General features: G+C 43.8%; 1 protein-coding gene across 1 annotated transcript in view; it reads left to right on the top strand.

Moving 5' to 3' along the window:
* Positions 1-18,167, top strand: part of ZC3HAV1 (zinc finger CCCH-type containing, antiviral 1) — a 68,144-nt gene that overhangs the window by 45,440 nt on the left and 4,537 nt on the right. The window contains exons 8-12 of the mRNA XM_010340369.3: positions 1,159-1,279; positions 6,031-6,133; positions 13,475-13,565; positions 14,309-14,439; positions 14,977-15,107. Of these exons, the coding sequence (XP_010338671.2) occupies positions 1,159-1,279; positions 6,031-6,133; positions 13,475-13,565; positions 14,309-14,439; positions 14,977-15,107 (577 nt within the window). The remainder of the gene's footprint in view (positions 1-1,158; positions 1,280-6,030; positions 6,134-13,474; positions 13,566-14,308; positions 14,440-14,976; positions 15,108-18,167) is intronic.

Consider the following 18,167-nt stretch of genomic DNA (forward strand, 5'->3'; position numbering starts at 1 on the left):
AGCGAAACTCCGTCTCAAAAAAAAAAAAAAGAACATTCTGCTAAAGTCGGCGTCCTTGTTGTCCCTTCCACCCTTTGTACTGGTCCTCCCTCCTGAAACACATTCAGGTTGATTTCCACTTTGCCCTGCGTGCAAATATTTGAACACTGCTTTCTGCTGTAACCATGCTCCACTCCGGCTAAAGAGACCCAGCTCAGGCCTTTCTCTGTCCAGGACGTTTTTCTTGGACACTCATTCTGTTGCCTTCCCCTTACATTCAGCAGACATTTCCATTAGGGAAGGGTAAGGGGCATGGGTCTAGCTAAAAGCCAAAGAGTCTGGAATGTCATAATAAAAAAGGAACCGTGAGCTGCCAAGTGTCTCTTCACCATTAAATACTGAGAACCCCTCCTGCTAGGAGCACACATCTAGTTTGCCTTGGTCGGGCACCCCTGTGCCCTTGCTAAAATCAACTCATTTCCCTTGTACCTATCCATTCTGATATTTGCATGCTTTATCACATGCGTTGAGACTAGAGATTATAGGTTTACATTTTGGGGTGATGCCTCATCCCTTTCCTTATCGCTCCAGTCAGTGGCAAATCCAAGAGCATTTTCAGTGCAGTTGGCTAGCAGAAGACTTTGCCAGTTTTGTTTACTTACTCTGGTTCAGGGCAGAGGAGAGGTTATTTGTATTTGAACACCGCTCCTTCTGGAGTTTAGACGAGGAGCAGACGATCTTTCTTCACTTCACGACAGCTGTAAACTGTGCATAGCTAGACTAGCCCGCGATGTTCTGTTTCAGGCAGAAGTCGGTGTCAGATTCTGTTAAATGACAGATGCTGATGTGGCATCACAAAAAGGCGGATGCAAGTTGCTCTGTACATTTGGCTCGTATTTTATGGAAGGTTGTAAAAGATATTGCAAAAAGCTACAGTTTTCTGGCATCCCCCAAGCATGTAGTCAGTTTCTGCAGGATAGACCGCTGTCTCTTAGGTGCCATAATAGAGAAGACCACAGAAGTTTGTGACATAGCCCTGTACTGGACGTTCTTACAATCTGGTTTGGGAAGCAGAATGCACTCCTGTTCACATCCCATTGCTAAAATGAAATCCTTTAACAGTAGGGATTTCCTGAAAACTCCTGAACTCTTTACCTTTTATTTTTTTTTTCAATTTAGAAAGACAATCAGAAAAGTTCAAGCATCGACTCTTCCTACCTGGAGGCTTTCTATCAATCCTGTCCGAGGGGAGTTGTGCCATTTCAGGCGGGCTCACGGAACTATGAGCTGAGTTTCCAAGGTAAGTTTCTGTGTTTGGCAGTGTTGTGTGTCATGGGAAACCGCCTGCAGTGTACATGTGGGAGGGGGAGCAGAGTGGGTATGTATTGCTATGGCCAAGGTCAAGGTCAAGATTTAGCAAGGTGGTAGAGTGCAAGCCGGTGGCCATCAGAAGACCTGTGTTATAGAGCTCTGGCTCTGATAAACACTTGCTCTGCTGCCCTGGGAGGGGCACCTGGCCTATGTAGGCCCACTTCTCTCAACCGCAAAATCAGGGGCTTACACTAAGTTGTCTCGGGGGTGCTTCCAGCTCTCCCATGCTGTTTCTGATTCTGGGGAGGGCAGCTGCCTAGGCAGAGGCAAAATTTCAGACCTTGGGCTTTTGGGCACCTTCAGAGTTTTAGAAACTTGCTGTTTCTTTTAGGCTTTATCATCCAGGTCAGTGGTTTCATCATCACATTGATTAAAGTACTTTGCCTTCTACTATGTTTATTGGAGGTACCGTAGAAAGGTCTTCTGCTTAGCTGCCGCCAGTCTACCTGCTGTGTTTAGTTAGGTATCAGGGCAGGAACTGCCCTCTTCTGAAGGTACTGTCCCATCGGGCACACCCTAGGACACCACCTGCACATGATCAGGGACTTGCTCTTTCGGGACTTGCAGGTGCTTTAGAAGAGGTAAAGGAGCCTTTCTAAGGTCCCTGAATTCCCAGAGGGTACCTGTAGTTGGGTCATGTATCACTTAGTGTGCATTAGGTGATGTAGCTTTTACAAGGACCATTATACCAAGTATTCGGGAAAACAGCCTGGCAGTACCAGTGCCATTAACATTTGCTAATACGCTTGTCTTTTCATTCCCCCAGGAACCTTTCTTAGGAAATAATTCACTAGAAGAAGGGGGAAGAAAGCTGTAGGCATAAAGTAAGGTGCTTGTTCACCAGCATGCTGTAACCAACAGAATGGTAGACAAATACCAGTGCCCATGGTACTAAAAGCGGACTGGTCTGTGCACCAGTACAGCAGTGACCACATAAATCGGGGTCCTAAATTTGAGTGGTATATTTGGCACTTGTTAAAGATTTGGATTATGAAAACTAGATAGGAAAAGCAAAATTTGATATTGCTAAATGAAAAAGGCAGAACACTTTTTTTTTTTTTGAGAGGGAGTCTCCCACTGTTGCCTGGGGCTAGAGTGCACAATCTCGGCTCACTGCAGCCTCCACCTCCCACGTTCCCAGGTTGAAGCGATTCTCCTTGCCTCAGCCACCCAAGTAGCTGGGATTACAGGCACAAGCCACCATGTCCAGCTAATAGTAGAGGCTGGGGGATTTCACTATGTTGGCTGGGCTGGTCTGGAACTCATGACCTCGTGATCTGCCCGCCTTGGCTTCCCAAAGTGCTAGGATTACAGGAGTGAGCCATAGCACCTGGCTGTTTTTTATTTTTATTTTTTGAGACAGGGTCCCACTCTGTCACTCAGGCGCCATTATGGCTCACTGCAGCCTCAACCTCCCCAGCTCGAGAGATCCTCTCACCTCCGCCTCCCAACTAACTGGGACTACAGGTGCATGCCACCATGCCCAGCTAATTTTTAAATTTTTTGTAAAGACATGGGTCTTACTATGTTGCCCAGGCTGATCTTGAACTCCTGAGCTCAAGTGATCTTCCCACCTCAACCTCCCAAAATGTTGAGATTACAGGCATGAGCCACACTGCTCAGCCAGAACCCCAAATTTATGTTTCTGCATTTTCCTGTTTATATTTAAAATAGAAAAGATTTTTTCTAAAAATCAATGTGCATGATAATTGCTGCAATGCGTGAATATGGGCCAAGACTGGAAGATAATAGTGAGAAATTAAGGCCGGGCGCGGTGGCTCAAGCCTGTAATCCCAGCACTTTGGGAGGCCGAGGCGGGCGGATCACGAGTTCGAGATATCGAGACCATCCTGGTCAACATGGTGAAACCCCATCTCTACTAAAAATACAAAAAATTAGCTGGGCGTGGTGGCGCGTGCCTGTAATCCCAGCTACTCAGGAGGCTGAGGCAGGAGAATTGCCTGAACCCAGGAGGCGGAGGTTGCGGTGAGCCGAGATCGCGCCATTGCACTCCAACCTGGGTAAGAGCGAAACTCCGTGTTAAAAAAAAAAAAAAAAAAAAAAAAAATTAAAATCTCTTCTATTGGGTGGTAGAATTAAAAATTACTTAAATTCTGCCAGGCGCGGTGGCTCACACCTCTAATCCCAGCACTTTGGGAGGCCGAGGTGGGTGGATCACCTGAGGACCAGCCTGGCCATCATGGTGAAACCCCATCTTTGTAAAATAAAATAAATAAAATAAAATAAATATATAAAAAACAAACCAAAAAAAGACTTAAATTCTAAAGAAATTCTTAGGTGATATTATATTGTTTTTACGGGTTAAAAGGGTGGTGCAGAGGTGAGAGCCAATAGGCTTTGTTCCTGGTCTAGAGCAATTTGTCCAGTCACTTCTGTTTGTTTGGTTCATAGAAATCAGTTCAGAGCAGTTTGTAGTGTTCTGGATGGCTTTTTCCCTCCCTTCCTTTCCTTTTTTTCTTTCCCTCTTTCCTTCCTTCCTTCCCTTCCTTTTCTTCCTCCCTCCCTCCTTCTTTTCTTTTCTTTCTTTCCCTCTTTCTTTTCTTTTATTTCTTTCTCTTTCTTTTCTTTTCTTTCTGCTCACGCAACTCCCGCCTCCGAGATTCAAGAGATTCTCCTGCCTCAGCCTCCCAAGTAGCTGGGATTACAGGCACGCACCACCACGCATGACTAATTTTGTATTTTTGGTAGAGACGGGGTTTCTCCATGTTGGTCAGGCTGGTCTCAAACCCCTGACCTCAGATGATCTGCCCGCCTTGGCCTCCCGAAGTGCCGGGATTACAGGCGTGAGCCACCGCACCTGGCCATGGCCTTTTCTATTTCTTAACTAGATTGCAAGAGTATTCTGTGATGCATGAAACTAGTATCTGAGTGCCAGCTGTGTACTGGCCACTGCCGTAGGGGCTGGGATACAGTGATGAGGTTGCTCTTCCAGCCGATATTCAAGAGGGTGGTGAGAGGCAAGGATCAGGTAAACAACTCAGGCCATTTCAGAAAGCAGTAACAGTTACTGAGAAAATGAACAGAGCCAGGAAGCCGCCAGAGAACGGAGGAGTCAGTGGGACAGCACTTACTTTTATGGAGCAGCCTCTGCCTGGGGGAAGGGGGGCGCTCCAGGAGAAGGAAGAACGAAGGCCAAGGCTGGAAGGTACAGACCAGCTTGAAGTTTCACAGAACAGGTAGATGGTCTGTAAGAGATGAGAGCAGAGATAGAAACTTGGCTGTTTTATTAGACAGAAGCCCTGGGAAGACTTTGAGCAGTGTTGTGGTATGATCTGATTTGCTTTTTTTGTGGTTTATGTTTGTTTTGTATTTTAAGTGTGCAGTTGGATGAGTATTGACAAATGCATATAACCGCCATCCTAAGCAGGTTATAGAACATTTCCGTCAATCCCAAAAGTTTCTTCCTGTCTCTGCAGTCAGTCTCCCAAGCCACACCACGCACCCCCGCTGTGTTCTCCTCACAGACTATTGCCGATTGCTTTCTGTCCCTATAAATTAGTTTGACCTGTTCTAGAACTTCGTATTAATCAATGCTTGCAGTAGGCACATTGCATGTGGCTGACTTCTTTCACCCCGAATGTTTTTTAGGTTCATCCACCTTGTTCTTCCCCTTCCATTACTGAGTCACATCCATTGTAAGGTGATTCCATGATTTATTCTTTTACCAGCTGATGGATATTTAGGTTATTTCTGCTTTTTTGTTATTATAATAATGTGGCTGTGAACATTCATATGCATGCCTTTGCATGGATATAGGTTTTCATTTCTCTTTAAATACCCAGGCATGGTATTGCTAAATCATATAGGAGTGCATGTTTAACTGTATAAGAAACCACCGAGCCGGGCACGGTGGCTCAAGCCTGTAATCCCAGCACTTTGGGAGGCTGAGGCGGGTGGATCACGAGGTCAAGAGATTGAGACCATCCTGGTCAACATGGTGAAACCCCGTCTCTACTAAAAATACAAAAAATTAGCTGGGCATGGTGGTGCGTGCCTGTAATCCCAGCTACTCAGGAGGCTGAGGCAGGAGAATTGCCTGAACCCAGGAGGCGGAGGTTGCGGTGAGCCGAGATCACGCCATTGCACTCCAGCCTGGGTAACAAGAGCGAAACTCCGTCTCAAAAAAAAAAAAAGAAACCACCAAACTATTTTCCGATGTGGTGGTTCCATTTTAAACTCTCACTAACAATGGATTATGATTTACTTCTGAAAGGGATCACTCTGGTTGCAATTTGGACTGAAGTTTACAACATGAATTGAAAACGGTATTTCACACCTGATGTAGGAAAAAACCCTTAAAGACAGCTACCAGATTCCAGCCCATAATCACTGATATCTGGTGCAGGGAAGCTTACAAGGGTGGTGTCTGGTTATTTGGCTCCCCCAGCTCTCCTCCTTTACCATCCAACTTGGATTTAAAGATTAGATTAATTCATGGATATTCATTTACTCCTTTGCTTCCTGAGCCTTCTACTAATGGCAGTGAAGAATACAAGTCTTTTACTATCAACAATTCTCATCCCAAAGGATTTGCTCTATTTTTATACATACAGGTCAGTCTTGAATGTTTGCTGTGTAAATAGCCTCTGCAAAATAACAAGAAGTCATTTTCTCGGACTGACCTTGATTCTCACTGCTTTTATGTTTTTCTGTCCAAAGGGATGATTCAGACAAACGTAGCTTCCAAAACTCAAAAGGATGTCATCAGAAGACCAAAATTTGTGTCTCTGTGGGAAATGAAGCAGATGAAAAGGGGAACAGAGTAAGTGTTCTGAAGGAGCGATTTGCTGATGTGTGCTTGAGATGCTTGTCCTGGGCTCATGGAGTCACTTGTGAATCTGGAGTGTATTTTCCTGAAAAGTTCCAGCTTGCATTACTCTGCAATTTCCATTTGCATTATCCATGAGTAAGATGCTTGTTAAGCAGTATGGTGTGATTGAAAAGGATACAGATCCGAAAACAAGTTTTCTTTCTAACTTACAGGGGAGTCTGAGCAAGTCTCTTAAATACTCTGAGCTTTAGCTTCTCCTGCTATGAAAAGCTAGATTGATGCGGTGCGCCTGAGGAGTTATCACATGCACGGGGTTTTTGTTTTGCTGTGGATTCTTTTTTTTAAGAAATGGTGTCTCACTTTGTTGCCCAGTCTGGTCTCCAACTCCCAAGCTCAAGTGATCCTCCTACCTCAGACTTCCAAATTGCTGGGATTGCAGACATGAGCCACTGTGCCTGGCTTCGCTGTGGATTCTTTTGTGTGTCTTCTTTAGTTTTGCTACACGATTTACAGAGAATGAGAGGTGGAGAAAGATAGGAAAAAGGGGTGGAGTAGCTGTTAGAGGAAGGGCTTCGGAGAGAGAGAAAGCTGATCGGAGGGATTTTAAAGGAGATGCTGTGGAGCAGAGGTCCCCAAACTATGGCCCACGGGCTGCATGCGGCCCCCTGAGGCCATTTATCTGGCCCCTGCCGCACTTCAGGAAGGGGCACCTCTTTCACTGGTGGTCAGTGAGAGGAGTACTGTATGTGGCGGCACCGCAAAGCACGACGTCGCTCATGTACAGCACTACTTCTGGTGATGCGGGACACATGCATCACGGCTCCAGAAGTGCATCACATGACGCACATCCGGTCTGCGGCTGCGGTGCCCCACATCACCGGAAGCAGCGTGAAATAACAGCAGAAGTAGGAAGAAAGGCAAAGCACTATAACCATTACTACACAGTACAGTGGCCCCCACACTCCCCCAAATGTACAACAACATAATGGCCCCTATAACCTCCCTTTGCCCAAGAGTCTCCCCCCACATTACTACACACCGTGTTTCCACTATTATAAGACCCTGTCTTATATTAATTTTACCCCCAAAAGATGGGGGCCGTCTTATTTTTAGGAGGTGTCTTATAATAGGGGAAACATGCAGCAGTGGGCTTCCCACAGAAGAGGCCCACCACTGCTGCAGATGTCCAGGATGCTGTATACACAGTGTCACAGGCTGATCACCGCCATCCCTGTATACAGCACTGGAGGCGGTGCTGGGCCTGTGACACTGTATACCGCTGTCTGGGATAGTGGAGGCAGCAGCACTGGCTGTGAAGGGTGTCACACCTTGCATAGTCCAGCCCTCCAACAGTCTGAGGGACAGCGAACTGGCCCCCTGTGTAAAAAGTTGGGGACCCTTGCTGTAGAGGCTTCGTTGTAACTCTCCTTGTGAATTGCTCAGTAGACTCTATGTTGTTCATGAACATTTTTGGAGTTGGATTTTTTTTTTTTCTGGGTGATGTGTGAGTATATAAACCAGGCTTCAAGGCAAGTATAAAATCAAGGTGTTCTAACTAGGTTCTTTTGGTTGTAAGAATTCAAGCTATTTGATGAAAAAAGGAACTTACTAAAAAGATAAATAACTTTGAGGTCATATGGAAAACAACTCGCAAGAATCTAAGAATGGAAACTGAGCTACATCAGGGCCTCAGGAAGGGGAGTTGCTTCCAATTCTGCTTTAGAACTGGAGCAGCCTAGAATCAAAGATCCTTTCTGGGTACCAGGTTAACAGCCTGGACTCTGGATCTAGCTCACCTGAGTTCAAATTCCACCCTGTCACCCATTAGCTGTGTGGATTTGGACAAATGAATGACTCTGTATATCCTCATCTATAAAATGGGCTTAATAATAATACCTTCCTCACGGTTGCTTGGGTAACATATTCCAAACACTCATCAGGTGTTCAGTAAATGCTAACTGCTCTGGTTATTATTATTTTTATTCCCCTGCTATTAAAAGACTTAGTAACTATATATTTAATTAAGTTGACTTAATTCTAATTCATAATCCCAACCTGCATATCCCTTCAGCCTTATCTTTTGCCACTAACTGCCTAATTTTCTCTGAATTTCTCAAGTTGATTTCCCAAGAATTAGAATCTGATTGGTATAGCTATCTAAAGTCCCTTCCAGTTATTTATTTATTTATTTATTTATTTATTTATTTTGAGACGGAGTTTCGCTCTCGTTACCCAGGCTGGAGTGCAATGGCGCAATCTCGGCTCACCGCAACCTCTGCCTCCTGGGCTCAGGCAATTCTCCTGCCTCAGCCTCCTAAGTAGCTGGGATTACAGGCACGCGCCACCATGCCCAGCTAGTTTTTTGTATTTTTAATAGAGACGGGGTTTCACTATGTTGACCAGGATGGTCTCGATCTCTCGACCTCGTGATCCACCCGCCTCGGCCTCCCAAAGTGCTGGGATTACAGGCTGAGCCACCGTGCCCGGCCCAGTTATTTATTTATTTATTTATTTATTTATTTATTTAAGACAAAGTCTCACTCTGTTGCCCAGGTTGGAGTGCAGTGGCACGGTCTTGGCTCACTGCAACCTCTGCCTCCCAGTTGAAGTGATTCTCATGCCTCAGCCTCCTGAGTAGCTGGGACTATAGGTGCAAGCTACTACGCCCAGCTAATTTTTGTATTTTTCGTAGAGATGGTGTTTCACCATGACGGCCAGGCTGATCTTGAACTCTTGACCTCAGGTGATCTGCCCGCCTCAACCTCCCTAAGTGTTGGGATGACAGGCGTCAGCCACTGCACCTGGCCCCTTCCCCTTACTTTATCACTAAATTAATAAAGAAGAATATTTCAGGATTTAGGGGAGAGAGGAGTAAAGCCCATGCCCTCACAGAGCTTATATTCTGGTGGATGAGGCAGTAACTATGTCAGTTCCTGACAAGTGTTAGGAGGGGGAAAAAGGCAGAGTAGGAGGGCGGAGAGAGGCTGTTCACATTCAGCTGATGAATGAGATCATCAGAGCTGCTTTTCATTCATTAGAATGGTTCTGGCAGGATATCTTCACAAAAGTACGTTTGAACTGTATTGCCTTAAAGCAACAAAATTGTCTATTTTCTTTTTTAATAAGGTCCAGTAATTTTTTAACAATTCAGATACTCCCAGTTAGTCTCAACTCGTGAGACCATACTTTATGGCCCTTCTGGACAGCAGGAACTATGGAAAATATAGAGACCTCGACTCCAAACTGGATGGTTCTTTCTGTGCACATGTATTTCGAGGGGAAAAAATTGGTTTGTGGCATTTCCAGAAAGCTCCTGTAGTTAGCCATTGTCAGTCTCGATGGCTTCCATAGGTCAGAGTTGCTTCATGCTTTTCCATTTGCTCTTCCTGTCTCCAGGAATACTCTTTCCCATCATTCATGTGAATCCAGCATGCCTCATGATTTAGCTGGAGTGGCACTTTCCGATTCTAACATTCCTTGTGACTCTCCTCCAATTCTCCTGTGCCCTCCAGGAACACTGGAGATTCCATTATAGTTGTTACCCATTTCTACCTTGTAATAGTTATTCGTGTAAATGTCATCTCGAGCATGAGCACAACCTTCCCTCCTCCTCCCTTCCCCCTCTCTCCCCACCAACCCCAATTATCAGCTCCTCAGAGCTCTTGAAATATTTTGGTATTTTTTGTTTGTTTGTTTGTTTTTCTTGGTTGCTAGGGTGCAATGGCACGATCACAGCTCTCACTGCAGCCTCAACCTCCCGGGCTCAGGTGATCCTTCCACTGCAGCCACCTGAGTAATTAGGACTGTAGACGCACACCACCACACCTGGCTAATTTTTGTATTTTTTTTAATAGACACGGTTTTGCCATGTTGCCCAGGCTGTCTTAGAATATTTTGTATAATGCATGGCACATAGTGATAATAAATAGCCGTATGAGTAAAAAATAAAATCAATTAAGGAATACATGTTAGTGGGTTGGGGGGAGGGAGTCATGCAGAGAACCCGCTTTAATCCTGCTCTCTCACTAGCCCAAGGAGACACACTTGGTGTGGGATGGAATAACGGCTGGGGTACTATCCTGAACTGCAGTGGGATATAGAAATGAACTATAGCACAGTCACTATTCATGGGCATCTTATAACATATTCATTCAATTTATCCTGTGTTATACAAATCCAGAATGGAAACCTGAGCTTAAAATAGAGATAAATTGGGGCCAGTCTTTCTCATTGTAAGGCGTCTTCTTTTTTTTTTTTTTTTAAGACGGAGTTTCGCTCTTGTTACCCAGGCTGGAGTGCAATGGCGCAATCTCGGCTCACCGCAACCTCCGCCTCCTGGGTTCAGGCAATTCTCCTGCCTCAGCCTCCTGAGTAGCTGGGATTACAGGCCCGCGCCACCATGCCCAGCTAACTTTTTGTATTTTTAGTAGAGACGGGGTTTCACCATGTCGACCAGGATGGTCTCGATCTCTTGACCTCGTGATCCACCCGCCTCGACCTCCCAAAGTGCTGGGATTACAGGCTTGAGCCACCGCGCCCGGCAAGGCGTCTTCTTTTTATACACGGAAGTCTTCAGAGAGTTTTTTTCTTCAAGCATTTATTTTTTTTAAATGTAATTGTTTTGTACGTGGAAAATTTCAAATATAAAGCACAAGGAATTGTTAATAAATCTCTATGTAACTGTCACCCAACTTAGGCACTGTCAATGTTTTACCATTTTTTTTTTTGAGATGGAGTCTCACTCTGTCCCCTAGGCCGGAGTGCAGTGGTGCGATCTTGGCTCACTGTAACCTCTGCCTCCCAGGTTCAAGTCATTCTTCTGCCTCAGCCTCCCAAGTAGCTGAGACTACAGGCAAGGGCCACCATGCCCGACTAATTTTTTTTTTTTTTTAATTTTTATTTTTAGTAGAGACAGGGTTTCATCATGTTGGCCAGATGGTCTTGATCTCTTGACCTCATGAGACACCTCGCCCAGCAATATTTTACAATCTTGTTACCACCATCACCTCTAAACTTTTTTTTTTTGAGAAAAAGTCTCACTCCGCATTCAGGTTAGAGTACAGTGGTGCAGTCGTGGCTCACTGCAGCCTCAACCACCTGGACTCAGTGATCCTCCTGCCTTAGCCTCCCGAGTAGGTGGGACTATAGCTGTGCACCACCACACCTGGATAATTTTTTAAAATTTTTTAATGGCTGGGCGTGGTGGCTCACACCTGTAATCCCAGCAATTTGAGAGGCAGAACTGGGCGAATCACAAAGTTGGGAGTTCAAGACCTGCTTCACCAATATGTTGCAACCTGTCTCTACGAAAAATACAAAAATTAGCCGGGCATGGTTGTAGGCCCCTGTAGTCCCAGTTACTTGGGAGGCTGAGGCAGGAGAATTGGTTGAACCCAGGAGGCAGAGGTTGCCATGAGACAAGATCATATCACTGCACTCCAGCCTGGGTGACAGAGTGAGATTCTGTCTGAAAAAAAAAAATCATTTTATAGAGATTGGGTGGGGGGAGTCCCACTATGTTGCCAAGGCTGGTCTTGAACTCCAGAGCTCAAGTAATCCTCCTGCCTTCGCCTCCCAAAGTGCTGGGATTACAGGCATGAGCCACCACACCTGGCCTAATTTTTTTTTCTTTTGCCGGAATATTTTAATATAAATCCAATACATGTTATCATTTTCCTCTCTCTATATATTAGGTGTGTTCCTAACAGGTAAGAGGTTTTGAAAACATTATACAATATCACTAATCTGTGTAACAAAGTTAACGATAATTCCTTAATATCATCTAATACCCAGTTCATGTTTTATGTTTTCCCATTGTCTTAAACAATAACTATTTAGAATTGCTATATTGCAATCAGTATCTAAGCAGGGTCTATACACTGCATTTGGTTGATTTGTGTCATAAACCTCTTTTTGTCTGCTACAGTTTCCCCTCCTCCACTTTTTTCATGCAATTTCATTTTTTAAGAAACTAGAAAGGCCAGCTGTGGTGGCTAAAGCCTGTAATCCCAGCACGTTTGAAGGCCGAGGCAGGAGGATTGCTTGAGCCCAGGAGTTTAAGACCAGCCTGGCCAAGCTGGTGAGACCCCATCTCTACAAAAACTTTTTAAAAAGTTAGGTGTGGTGGTACACACTTGTGGTCCCAGATACTAAAGAGGCTAAGGTGGGAGGATTGCTTGAGACCAGGAGGTTGACCTGTATTTGCAACATTGTACTCCAGCCTGGGCAACAGAGACAGACTCTTGTCTTAAAAAAACAAACAGTAAAAACAACAACCAGGTGGTTTGACCTACAGAGTTTTCCAAATTCAAAATGTGGGAAATCAACTTGGCATGCTGTCTTGTGCTTACAATCCTAGCACTTTAGGAGGCTGAGGTGGGAAGGTCACTTGGGTCCAGGAGGTTGAGGATATAGTGAGCCATGAACACACCACTATACTTCAGCCTGGGATGACAGAGCAAAACTCTGTCTCAAAACAAATTAGCAAGTTGTTTCCTCATGGGGTCACTTGATGTGTAATTTCCATAAATTGATCATTAGATTTAGAGAACTGATTAGATTTAGGTTCCTTTTTTTGAATCAAGAATACTACACAATTGATGGCTTTGTACCAGTGACCCCGTCCCATCTTATGAAGAGATATATAGTGTCTGATGGTCCTGTTTTTGGTGATGGAGATCACAGAGTAGGTTCAAGTCACTCCAGTCCGATCATTCTACTGTACTATTCATCTGATCTTTCAGTTAATGGTTTTAGTAGCTAATCATGGTGTCATTAGGTTTTGCCAAATAGTGGTTTTCTAATTCTATCAACTCTTTTGCAACTATTAGTGTGATTCATCTATAAAGAAAAATTTTTCTGATAGCTTTAGGATTTATGGAATAGAAAAAAAAAGGAATTGTTTCTCAGATATAGTTACCCTAAAATACAGTTCATACTGGAAAGGCAGAATTCTTTCCTCTAAAGTCCTAATATACTTAATTGTTTATCTTTTGACAAAGAAGCTGTAAGACACATTTGCTTAATGCTAACACATTAGGACCTTTGAATGTTGAGCAGAAATATAAAAAAGAATCAATGCTTTTACATTTTAAATCAACAGGAAAATAGCATTCAATTTACCGATTATGAATAGTTGTGGCATTTTTAAAAGACGTGATTACTGGTAGAGCTATAGCAGGAATATGCGAAGATATAGTCCAAAGAAAAATACAGGAAGAAATATTGTGTATTTCTCTAAGTATCCTTGGCCTAGCGGCTAGAAGTTAAGAGAAAAGGTAGCTTGGGTCTGTGGAGCAGAGAGTTAAGTGAATTCTTTCTCTTTATTTGTAGCCATCAGCCAGCACAGGCCTCATCAGCGCCTTTAACTGCCACCTTTCTTCCTCAGCAGGACCTTTGCTTCCTATCCTCGGAAAAATATAAGGTATTTAGTTTTTACATGTTTGGTGGGTGGATCCGTTAAATGTTAGAAAAAGTACTTTGCTACAAGTGTATGTGTTTGGATAATGAATTGCTCCTGCAAAACTCTTAGATCAAGGTTGAAAGGCAGACATCGAATGGTTTTCTTTCCCACAGATCACCTAACTGCTCTAGGTGTCTCATTGTTCCCGGAGTTCAGCCACACACAATCTCATTTGGCCAGATCCTCACAACAACCATGTGAGATGGATATTGACATCTCTGCTTTACAGAGGTGAAAACTAGAACTTACAGAGTGAAAGTGACTTGTCTGTTAGTTACAATTAACAAGTTTCTATGGGCATCAAACTGCCTCACTTTGTTGCCTAACCTAGTTGGAGCATGACTATTCTTAGATAGCTTAGCCTCCCCATGCTGGCTTCAGCTTTTGTGCAGGCTGGTCTGTTTGGACTGCCTGGGCATCACATTGGGAAGAGGTTACTGACTAAATCAGACTGCAGGGGACTTCCCTTTTCCCTTAGGGATAGTGCTTTGATAGCTTTAAGTTGGCCTGGACAGACGGGCCTGCTGCCTCTCTAGTTCATTACAGCAATGAGTTGCCAGATGTGGGAACCCTCAGCCAGCTCATCCTACCTGCCATTTAGAACCCTGGTAACGATACTTCATGGGCTAGGGGGCCACATATGTGGATGTAACATGCTTTAAATGTTTCCTAGTTCCCATTTATATATTTTTTAATTTTTTAAGGTGTCAGAGATCAATCACCTACATTCGGAATATGTCAAAGTAAGTGAGCATTTTAAAGCTTCCATGAAACATTTCAAGATTGAAAAGATAAAGAAGATCGAGAACCCAGAGCTCCTGGATTGTTTTAAACGGTTGGTGGCCACGTTATGATGTTTCTTTACATAAAACTGGAAAGGATTACTTAATATCCATCCTTTAAGATTTATATTCGGGGCTGGACACAGTGGCTCAAGCCTGTAATCCCAGCTACTCAGGAGGCTGAGGCAGGAGAATTGCCTGAACCCAGGAGGCGGAGGTTGCAGTGAGCTGAGATCGCGCCATTGCACTCCAGCCTGGGTAACAAGAGTGAAACTCCGTCTCAAAAAAAAAAAAAAAAAAAATTATTCACAGATTTATTTTAGTCGTCAACAGTTCCTTCAGGCTCTAGTTGTTTTTTTCATTGTATCAACTCCGGCTTCTCTCTTTCAGCCTCACTGATTTCATGTGTCTATCTTTTACAAATTTTCATAAGTTTATTATTGTACAGCTTCTGCCTTAAAGTTAGTAGCTTCATTGTGAAAGCTGATGGGATGAAATTTTCAGATGATTAGACTTTAGCTGGGATTCATGTTATGAACTGGAGTGAGAAGGAGATGTATTGGTGTTAACTCTCACATTTCTTACATTAGGAAGAAGTTGCAGATGAACGTAGAAGAAAACCTCCTATTTTATGCGACAAAACGTGCCTATGTGGAATCTATCTGTGCGAATAATTTTGACTGGACCATACATGAAACTCATGTGGCCGCATATGGAAAAGGTTTGTGCTGGGATAGAAAAGTGTAACTGGTAGAGTTATAACTTGGGCTTTATATGCGCTTCTATGAGGAGGTATATGTAATTATTTTGTATTAACCAGAGTGTCCAGGCTTTAGTGGTCATGGAGAGAAAATAAGCTCGCAGTGATCTCAAATGCCCAAATGAGAGTGGCTCCGTCGACTTGGAGCATGAGTGCTGGAACTCAGTCTCACTCCTGCCTTCTGTTTTCTTTCTGGGAATGACCAGAGTCCTTGTACGTGCTTGTCAGTTACTCCATCTGTTGGCCTTGTTGTCTGCCATCACTACTCACTTCTGGCCGTGCTGTTCCTGAACACATGTCCATGCCTCTGAAGCTATTTGAAGCTTCAGTTGTCACACAGTGGTTTTAATTAAAGACGAGGAGAAGAGAATTCTCCCTATCTCTGGCCACACTGGGTTACCTGGACTTGTAGTGTGATAGGTCTGCCCCCCACACAAAATCTTTATAGCTCTTTCTTTTTACTCCTAAACTCTTGCCTGCAATTTTTTTTTTTTTTTTTTTTTTTTTTTTTTTTTTTTGAGACAGGGTCTCACTTTGTCACCCAGTTTGGGTGACAATGTCAGCTCACTGCAGGCTCCACCTCCTGGGCTCAAGTGATCCTCCCACCTCAGCCCCCCAAATAGTTGGGACAGCAGGTGTGTGCCACCACATCCAACTAATTTTTTTGTGTTGTTGTTCTGTTTTTGTATTTTTTGTAGAGACAGGGTTTCACCGTGTTGCCAAGGCTGGTCTCATCTCCTGAGCTCAAGCAATCTGCCTACCTCGCCTCCCAAAGTGCTAGGATTCCAGGCGTGAGCCACTACTCCTGGATGCATGCAACTGTTAAAACCAAACAAACCAAACTAAGAATTACTCATCTTTAGGAAATAAGTAATAGTTTATCAAAGATTCAAAATGAGTTCAACTCATACAACTAGGATTAAATTCAGTTCTTGCTCCAAAAGGCAAGAAGTCAGTCAGCAAATATTTTTGAGTGTCTTCTGTACACTAGATGCTGGGTACACAGCAGTGAACAAGTTAGACATGGCCCAATAGAAATCATTTTGTATAATTATCTTACATAATTAATTAAATGATTATGGCCAGGCATGGCGGCTTACACCTGTAATTCCAGTACTTTGAGAGGCTGAGGTGGGAGGATCGCTTAAACTCAGGAGTTGGAGACCAGCTTAGGCAACATGGTGAGACCCTGTCTAATTTTTTGCTTTAATTAAAAAAAAATTTTTTTTAATTACCTGGGCATGGTGACTCATGCCTGTAGTCCCAGCCTAAGTGATAGAGCAAGACTTTGTTTCCAAAAAAAAAAAAAGAATTAAATGATTGCAAATGTCAGGCTGCTATAGAAGAAAAGAACACCTCCAGGCTGGGCATGGTGGCTCACGCCTATAATCCCAGCCCTTTGGGAGGCTGAGGCAGGTAGATCACTTGAGGTGAGGAGTTCAAGACCAGCCTGGCCAACATGATGAAACCTCATCTCTACTAAAAATACAAAAACTTAGCCAGGCATGGTGGTACGTGTCTGTAATCCCAGCTACTCAGGAGTCTGAGGCAGGAGAATCGCTTGAACCCAGGAGGCAGAGGTTGCAGTGAGCTGAGATCGCACCACTGCACATCAGCCTGGGCAACAGAGAGAGACTCTGTCTCAAAAATAAAAAAGAGTCCAGACCAGAAATGAGGGTGGCTTTGACCCAGGTGGTGGAGGAGAAAGGATCAAAAGGATATTGCAGTTCAAGGGATCTATTCCCTAAGAGGAATATGTGCAACAAGACAGAGTCCAGGTCTTAGGAGAGTGGGCTTGCAAGATTGAGTCTTCGGGTTGGATCATTTTAGAAAATATAGGCTGGGCATGGTGGCTCATGCCTATAATCCCAGCACTTTGGGAGGCCAAGGTGGGTGGATTGCTTGAGGCCAGGAGTTCAAGACCATCCTGGCCAACATGGAGAAGCCCTGTCTCTACTAAAATTACAAAAATTAGCTGGGTGTGGTGGCACATGCCTATAGTCCCAGCTACTTGGGAGGCTGAGGCATGAGAATTGCTTGAACCTGAGAGGGAGAGGCTGCAGTGAGCTGAGATCCTGTCACTGCGCTCTAGCCTCAGTGATAGAGCAAGACTCTGTCTCAAAAAAGAAAAAAAGAAAGCACTCAGAAATGTAGGAGTAAAAATTAACTTTCTTAACACAATAAAGGGAATTTTAAAAAAGAAAATATAGATTCCAGGTTATATAAGTGTGATATAAAAACAACTGATGCTTGGCAACAAAAACAAAAATGGACAAATGAGATTGTGTCAAACTAAAAAGCTTCTCCACAACAAAGGAAACAATTCAAAGTGAACAGACAAACCCACAGAGTGGGAGAAAATATTTGCAAGCCATACATCTGATAAGGAGTTAATATCCAAAATATATAAGGAACTCAAACAGTTCAACAGCAAGAGAACAAATAACCTGATTTAAAAATGAGCAAGCTGTTCCCATAAGTGGCCTGAGGTGATCTGTAGAAATGGTTTGCTATTCACTTGACCCAGAAATCTACATGAAATCATGCAAATCAAGAAGTTTAAATCTTCATGCTCACTTTAAGAATACCCATGAAACTGCCCTGGCCATCAAGGGTATGCATATATATGAAAAGCCAGCAAGTGTCTGAAAGATGTCACTGGATAGAAACAAGGTGCACCATTCTAACGTTATGAGGTTGGAACTGGTAGGAGTGTTCAGGCCATACAGAAGGGCTTGGCACATGTTTGGTGACACAAAAAGAGTTGAATTTTTGCTGTACACACTTAAAAATGCAGAGTGTAATGCTGAACTTAGGGTTGAGCTGTAGATTCTCTGGTCATTGAGAATATTCAGATGAACAAAGCACCCAAGACGTGCCTTACAGAGCTCATGGTTGGATTAACTCATGCGTGAGCTCCCCCTGCCACGTAGAGACAGTCTTCACTGAAAAAGAACACAGTGTTCCTAAACCAGAAGAGGAGGTACCCGGAAGAGAAAGATATCCTAGGAGAAACTGAAG

This window comes from Saimiri boliviensis, chromosome 10, assembly GCF_048565385.1.
Source record: "Saimiri boliviensis isolate mSaiBol1 chromosome 10, mSaiBol1.pri, whole genome shotgun sequence".
Classification (NCBI taxonomy): domain Eukaryota; kingdom Metazoa; phylum Chordata; class Mammalia; order Primates; family Cebidae; genus Saimiri; species Saimiri boliviensis.